The sequence below is a fragment of the Myxocyprinus asiaticus genome, chromosome 16 (genome assembly GCF_019703515.2).
Source record: "Myxocyprinus asiaticus isolate MX2 ecotype Aquarium Trade chromosome 16, UBuf_Myxa_2, whole genome shotgun sequence".
In the NCBI taxonomy this organism is placed as follows: Eukaryota; Metazoa; Chordata; class Actinopteri; order Cypriniformes; family Catostomidae; genus Myxocyprinus; species Myxocyprinus asiaticus.
The window spans coordinates 27,610,830-27,619,376 of NC_059359.1; the positions used below are offsets into that span (position 1 = coordinate 27,610,830).

General features: G+C 37.0%; 1 protein-coding gene across 1 annotated transcript in view; it reads left to right on the forward strand.

Moving 5' to 3' along the window:
* si:ch73-22o12.1 (nectin-2) overlaps positions 1-8,151 on the forward strand; it is a 107,204-nt gene extending 99,053 nt beyond the window's left edge. Inside the window, exons 7-10 of the mRNA XM_051721276.1 lie at positions 4,132-4,261; positions 4,459-4,519; positions 6,443-6,517; positions 6,690-8,151. Of these exons, the coding sequence (XP_051577236.1) occupies positions 4,132-4,261; positions 4,459-4,519; positions 6,443-6,517; positions 6,690-6,887 (464 nt within the window). The 3' untranslated portion in view covers positions 6,888-8,151. The remainder of the gene's footprint in view (positions 1-4,131; positions 4,262-4,458; positions 4,520-6,442; positions 6,518-6,689) is intronic.
* Positions 8,152-8,547: the final 396 nt, after the last annotated feature.

Here is an 8,547-nt window from a genome sequence, read left to right on the forward strand (position 1 = left end):
GGTTCCTGCCTCCTCCTTGCCCATCCTGATCCTGTTACACTGGTGCCAAAACCGTGGAAGGAGGTGGGATGTGCTGTCGTGGAGTCCTCACCGCTGCCGTCCACCAGGGAATGGAGGAGTCGCTGCTAGCCTCCAGGAGTCAAGGAACCGCTGTCATCCGCCAGGAAGGGGTGGAGCCGTTCCGTCTGCCAGGGGTCAGAGGACTTGCTGCTGTCTGCCAGGAGAGGAGTGGCTGTCATCCGCCAGAGGGCAGAGGAGTGGCTGAGGACTAGGCGACGGCGTGTCTGGGGACCGGTGAGCGAGGTTTTTCTCGGTCTCTCCCCCTCGCTCTTTCCCTCTCCCTCCCCTCGTCTCTCCCAGGGCTCTAGAGAGATGGGGAAGACCTGCCGGCAGACGGTCAGCCGGAAGGGTAACACCTCCCCTCCAGGAGGGGAGGGGAGTACGTTATGCCGGAAGTTTCCCAGGCCTGAATCAGGCCATGGAGGAGTGTGGCGAGGAGGAGCGCGTGGCTGGGCCATGAGGGTGCACGGCCGGTTCTGAGTCACCTAAACAGAGGGGAGGGGGATAAAGTCGGGGGTGCCAGTTCGAGAGAGAGAGAGAGAGAGAGAGAGAGAGAGAGAGAGAGAGAGAGAGAGACACACACACGCAGCCACTGTGTGTGCATGTCTGTGTGTTTTATGTTATGTTTCAGTTCTTTTATGTCATTAAAGTTATGTTGACTGTTCTGCTGGTTCCCGCCTCCTTCATGCCCATCCTGAACCCCTTAAAGTTAATTAATGTGCACTATCTCTGTAAAACTAAACTAAAAGTAAACGTGACATAGCCAACTTGGAACGTGACTGAAGTTATTGCAACGCAATCTGTGTCCGAGTCTCTGTCTGAGACTCAGAGCTGCAGACTGGAGTTTATAAACGGAGATGTCACGTTGATTGAGTTTTTTCTCCTCTATGTGCTTTCTAGCACCATTCCTCTACATTACACACACACACACACACACTCATTCTTTCCTCATTCTGTCTCCTCTGCAGTGACCTTCACTTCCTCCACACACCTCATATTCTGTCTCTCCATCTCTTTCTGTGTTTGTGGTATACTGCTAAAATCTCTTCCTCCGATGAATAAACTGTCTGCATGATTATGTTTAGTGACGGGAGTCGCTCTAGCATGTGCTGTTTCATGAACTGTGTGTAATGCTGTGTTTATGTGCCAGCATGTATGTTTGGTGTATAATAATATGAGTTACCTGCTCTGCTGTGTCATCAGCACAGAGATGTCAACCATCCCCAGCTGAACCAAGCGAGACAGAAGAGGCAATAGCGCTTTAGGACACGAAACACAGATTGACAGTGCGAGACGGAAGTAGTGAATGACGTGACTGACAAGGCAGATATTGAGCGAGACATGACGTGCACACAACCCTTCATCCAAGCCCTGTCTTTCTTTTCAATTCCTCGCCCTACAAGAGAATTATGCCTTTATCCTTGTAAACCGGTCTGTCTGGATGGCCAATATTCTCTCCTTCTTTTTATCATTCTTTCGGGCTCCTCATGCCATTCTTCTCTGATCCGTAAACCAGACTTTAATCTTGCCTGACAGCATAACACCTGCAACATAATTTTCAGAGAGCTTTCAAAGAGCATATTTATTTTCACATTTTATACAGCACTTTTATGGTGGTGACATCAGAAAATCCGTAGGACGTGCGTTCAACATTCACCTAGAGGGGGGAAAAAACCCATTGACCTGGAGAACGGAGAGGATTCAAGTAAAGCTTTAGCGCCATCTAATGTACAATTAAGTTATTGCATTTCGACAACATTGCATTTAGTGAGCGTTTAGACATTAAATAATTATTGTGGCCCTATAAGTGACCCTCTTAGGTGCTTTTGTAAGCCATTCTACTACATGTAACTGCTGATGGCCTGATAGATTCCTCTAGCTGACCATATTTTATGACACACAGTATCCGATATTTTAATAATCCTACTATTTTCCTACTTTGTATGCAAAGGACCTATCTTTAAGAACTAGATATTATGTAATCAGACCCTGCTGAATATATATATATATATATATATATATATATATATATATAGTCACCGGCATATGTTTATATTTTGTTTTGGATATCCCCAATATAGAGCTTCTTAACTACAGTAGCATAACCAGCAGAAGTTCCATGTTAACCAGCTAATCCAGAAGGACCATTCTGGTTGACAATTATTGTTTTCACTGTAATTTTAACAACAGTTTACCGTAAAAGTACATGCATTGTCTTGTACTGTACATGCATTAATATAAATATTCACTGTTAACTATTAGTTAATTCACAATTTTTTCCCCCATTATTTTACAGTATAATCACATGTAGGCTATTTTTGTGTTAAAAAATTTTTTTCACTGAATATGTTAAGGTAACTATAAGTTAACCAGTCAGTCTTTTAATGTAGCATTTAAAAACAAAATTCTCTCTATTAAAAATGTAATAGAGGCAGTCTTGGGTGTAATCCAATTACAAAGTAACTAGGTACTGTAATATAATTACTTTTTAGTCAAAAAAGGAATGTAATGCATTACATTTTAAATTCTTGTAATCACATTACAGTTACTGATTTCAGTTATTTTAATTACTTTTAAGTATATTATAGGGTTGTACATATTTCTATACATATTATATTATTTATGTTGAATACATTAATTATGGCCCCGTAACGAGTCATGTGAAGGAGAAATGTGAGGTTCTGAGTGTATGACTTGTGTGTAATAATAAACAAGAAAGAAATATAGACATTTTGAATTTATTGAGCAGAAAAGCTTTTAGAAAGTAACTTAAATTAAAGTAATTAATAATGTGATTACTCTTTCAATGAAGTAATTACTAAAGTAATCTGATTACAGTTTTTAGAGAAATAATTAGTAATTTGTAGTGGATTACTATTTGAAGTAATTTACCCAACACTGACAAGACCTTTCAGCTAAAGTCACCTTTTCCGAAGCTAATTTGCCCAAAGTTTTGGGTACAATTTTCTAAATGTACTTTATTTAAATGACTTAAAAGGGTAACTTTAAGCTTAAAAATAAACCAAATAAAAAGCTTTAAAAACAACAAGCAAATCAACTGAAATATACATCTGGAACACCTGCTTTGATGTTCTCACCTTTTTCACCTCTCATGAGTTTGCATCCCTGAAGTATGAAAATTTGTACTGGTCTAAACAGCACAGCAGGGGAGATGGATGCAGCTTCTTTTTTGGCTTATAAGAGCACAGAGGTCATGTTAAACTGCATGGAAATGCATGAATACATATGATAATTATGTTTCCTCTGACAAGAGAGAGACAGCAGAAGTTTTCTGCACTGTACAGAGCAGCGTGACTCTATGTGTGTGGAAGCTGAGATTTATTGAATCTAAGGAAGCAGGATGTGCTGAAATGTAACAGCACAGCAGAAGTTAGGTGCTGCTTTATAAACAACATGAACTTGTATAAATGTGGTGTTATATGGTAAAAGATCATTTGTGAGAAATGAATAACAGTGGAATGGTATACACTTAAATCCAAGTGCTGGCATCACATGTTATGTCCTGAATCTGTGAAAAATGTTTATGTTTGAAGCCATTGTCATAAATATTGCAGAGAGTTTATGTAAGACTGAACTTCCATCTTTCTCATTTGATTGCTACAGTTTTAGGCATTTTGTTGCTGACCCTTTGTAGACATTTATGACTGCAATCAATGTATTGTTTATCATTCTGTTGTAAATGTTAATAATAATGTCCTTTATGAACTTTTGTGAAGTGTTATTAGGAGTGGGGGGTAGATTTTTGTGATCTTTGTGTACTGTAAGCGCTGATACATTTGATGGTCATGTCATACTTTTTGACTCATTTTATATTTTTTCCCTGAAGTCCACTTATAATGTTATTCAAGGTTTCTTGCACTAGCAATGGTTGTAAATGATTTTTGCACAACCATTTCCACCCTTTTTCTGACAATTTTGTGGGTTTGTTGTCGGGTGCAATATAATTAATCTTGCCCCAACCTTCATTAACAGAAAATTACGTTTTCTATGATATGACACTTTTAAAAGCATTTCAAAGGTCAAAGTCTCTCTCCTTTTCTCTCTCTTTAGATACTCCACTGCCAATGAAGGGTTCCACTACGGGAAGTATTTTTGGTGGCATTCTCAGTGTGCTCATCCTGTTTGCCATTATAGCAACCATCATAGTGATCGTCCTCAGACACCAGAGGAAAAGTGCAAAGTGAGTGTACTTTCATCTCTCTGTCTCTTTCTTTCTGTCTGTCTCTCTCTCTCTCTCTCTCTCTCTCTCTCAGTATAGTAATCAATTAATCAGTACTTTTACTGGCACCCTACTTATTAAAATTTACCTATGAATGACCTATGAATGTTTAACATTTTACTGATTTTCTGTGTGTGTGTGTTTGTATACACTCACAGAGGTCCGCCCAGTCACAAGCCTCCTCCTCCTCCCATGAAGTCTTTTTGCTATGCAGACAGAGTGAGTAGAGATGAGCGACACTACCAGTGAAAAGTTTGGACACGGCTACTCATTATTACTATTTTCCAAATGTAAAAATCGATCAAAACTACAGTATGAAATTACACAAAGGAAAGCATGCGAATTATGCAGAGACCAAAAAAAAAAAAAAAAAAAAAGTTAAACAGATCAAAACTCTCTTATATTTTATATTATTCAAAGTACCCTCCCTTTGCCTAGATTACAGCTCTACATGCTCATTTTCTTAAGCAACTAATAAGGTATCAACCTGGTATGTCTTTCAACGGTATTAAAGCAGTTCTCATATATACCGGGCCCTTATTGTCTGCTTTTTTGTTTTACTAATCGGTTATTTACTCATCCATAAAAAATAAAAATAAAATGTTTGTTTTGTTAGGAAAGTCATAAATGAAAATTCTCTCCCAGAGAATGCCATCCCAGATGTGTAAGACTTTCTTTCTTTTGCTGAATACAAATGAAGATTTTTAGAAGAATTTCTCAGCTCTGTAGATCCATACAATGCAAGTGAATTGTGACCAGAACTTTGAAAAGTAAAACCCATAAGACTCCAGTGGTTAAAATTATATCTTCAGAAGTGATATTATACTGTAGGTGTGGGTGAGAAACAGCTAATTATTTAAGTCCTTTTTTAATTTAAATTCTCCTCTCTGCCCACGTAGGTGGCGATAAGCACAAAGAATGCAAATTGCCAAAAACAAAAGAAGAACGTGAAAGTGAAAGTGGAGAATTATAGTAAAATTGGACTTAAATATTGATCTGTTTCTCACTCACACCTATCATATCACTTCTGAAGATATAGATTTAACCACTGGTGTCATATGGATTACTTTTATGCTGCCTCTATGTGCTTTTTGGACCTTCAAAGTTCTGGTCACCATTCACTTGCATTTTATTGACCTACAGAGCTGAAATATTCTTCTAAAAATCTTTATTTGTATTTAGCAGAGGAAAGTAAGTCATACACATCTGGAATGGCATGAGCATATATAATTTTCATTTTTGCGTGAACTACACTTTAAGGATGACCACATGTTTTAAAAGAATATTCTATGTTCAATACAAGTTAAGCTCAGTCGACAGCATTTGTGGCAAAATGTTGATTACCACAAAAGTTTATTTCGACTTGTCCCTTTATTTGTGTTTGTATCAAAAAAAGCAAAAATCTGGGCTACAGTGAAGCACTTACAATGGAAGTTAATGGGGCCAATTTGTAAACATTAAAATACTCACTGTTTCAAAGTATAGCCACAAGACTTAAACAGTATGCATGTTAACATGATTTTAGTGTGATAAAACCTTTTCTGTGTAAAGTTATAACCAATTTTACAACTTTGTTGCCATGACGACGTAATGCCATTAACCCTAAAACGACCATAAAAACAGTGATTTAGACTTCTATCTTTACAACTTATATAATACTCCATTTTAACAGAAGAATTAATGTAAGTGATTTTATAAAATTATAAGCTTCACATTTCTGCCATTAAATCCTTCAAAATATTGACCCCATTCATTTCCATTGTGTTAACCTTGATTTTTTCTTTTTTTTTTTTTTCTTTTTTTTTTAAAGAAGAGGGCTGAAATTTATTTTCGTGGTAATAAAAGTTACGCCACAAATGCTGTTGATTGAGCTTGACTTGTATTGAACACAGAATATTCCTTTAAGGTTTTCGGTCTAATTCAGAGAGAAGGAAATTACAGTATAATTTACAACAAGAGCTTTAACAAACTTGTTTCATTTGGCATCAGAGGTAGCGGAGAAAATATGAAAAAAGCTATATTTATTTGATTGGTCTGATTTCAGTGTGTTTACTCCTGTTGGCAAGTAATTGATTCTTGGAGAGTTTATCAAGTTTGTACAGTGCATAAATTCACCCTGAACATTCCCTTTTCATTTTGTAGCCGACCATCAGTAGACCTTTGGAGTCTGATTCTCATCAAGTGTACTATGAGACAGAGAGAGAAGAGCCAATGACAGTAAGAACCCATTTCTCATTCCTCTAATCCTACGTGGCATTTAAGATGGTTAATCATACATGTTTAATGGCATGTTCATTTTCCATGCATTATTCAGGCTTATTACTCACAGATCGAAAGCTTCTCTAACAAGTGCTTTTGCATTGCACTCTAATCAATAATAATCTGACAGGATCTCTCAGGATACCATGATGAGAATGATCATCATGAGCCTTCACATCACAGTGCCTCCTGTTCTGGGAAGGAGAAAGAGTCTCTGTCCTCTTACCATGATGACAGAGATATGGATGGGATGATGGAAGAGGAATATTACATCACATCCTCTGCCACTAGAGGAAGTAGCTTCATGTCTTCAGCTGTGATAGTTTAGGGCAGCAGGATTGTACTGAGCCATGTGTGAAGATTAAGAAAGAGAGCCTCTAAAGACCATGTTAACTCAAAGGAACACCCCTGTTTTTATACTGTAACCTGAGCACTATGATTTATACTGTTTTCTTACTGTCAAATTGCCAGTCTAGGGACTGTTTTTGGGTTCTGTTAGTATGAAGTACGGGCATGCATAGGCTTTGTTTTATTTTACCCAAAGTTACCTAAACACTGTAAGGCCCCTATTCTACAGGGTGCTCATTTAATCAAGACCTCAATGAGATAATGAAGACATTGTACTGTGACTGTTTGTATACACTAAATGGCCAAAAGTATGTGGAAACCCCCTTCTATTTAGTAGGTTTTCTGTAGGCCCTTAATTTTACAGCATACAGTGACATTGTAGAGAACTGTGTGCTTCCAGCATTGTGGCAACATTTTGGGGAGAGGCTCATAAAGAAAAGTGCCTGACCTCACTGATGTTCTTGTGTCTGTTTAGGAGCAAACCCCTGCTGTCATTTTCCAACTTATAGTGTAATGCCCTTCTAGAAAAGAGGAAGCTATCAAGCGAGGACAGACTCCATATTAATGCATATAATTTTTTTAATCAAATGTTCAACAGGCACATTTGGGTGTCCACATACTTTTAGGCATATACTGTAGTGTAGATGTAATTGTGCACACATATATGTTTATTTGTTAATGTGTATATGATGAAGGATTTTATTTTAGTTTGCAAGTGCCATTTTTAGGTTGTGTTTAATATGAATGTGAATATGAAGATAATGCCTGTATTTTTAGCCATAAGGACATAATGAGCCAGTGATCAACACTTTATTTTACTGATTAGGATTTTAATAGTAATTGTTATTATAAGCTATTTGATACATTTTTCAGCAGTGTATTGTAGCAATTTGACAGCAGGAATGCTTGTGCCTCCTAACTATGTCAATGAAAACAGAAAGTTCTCTCAATGAGAAATCAAAACATCATCTTGATTCAAGTCATCAAGTCTCTGTTTTTATTGGTTTGCAAAAGTACATTCCAGATTTCCTTCATCCTGTTCTTAAACTCATTCTTAATTGCGGTTGCCTTACAAGATTATGTTTTTGTAATGATTTCTTCTTTTAGGACAATGCAGGCCTCATGACTTATTTTATTTAACTGCATTGATTTCTGATTTTAGTTTGTTTCTATACTATTACTCTGTTTCATTTTTTTTCTCACTGTGCTGCTATTGATTGTTTAGTATAAATAAACTGCAAGGGTGGAAGGTTGATGTGTTCTTAGGTTTCTCTCTCATTCTCTTGTGTGTGTGTGTGTGTGTGTTTTAGTCAATATTGGGTAAGCAGGGTTGTGGAGTAACGGAATACATATAACGAGATTACTTATTTAAAATACAAAATATTAGTAACTATATTCCACTACAGTTACAATGTAAATAATTGGTAATCAGAATACAGATATATTCAAAAAGTATTTTGATTACTGAAGAGATTACTTTGCATTTTATTGTCATTTATTTAATGTAGTATTTAGTTTATTCAGATGGAAAACATTTATCTGTATTAATGATGCGATCAGAAGATGTGGTTGTGTACACTATGTGGGGTTTTGAAGTAAGTTTGGAGCAGCAGATAAACCTTGTGTAAACTGTCATGTGA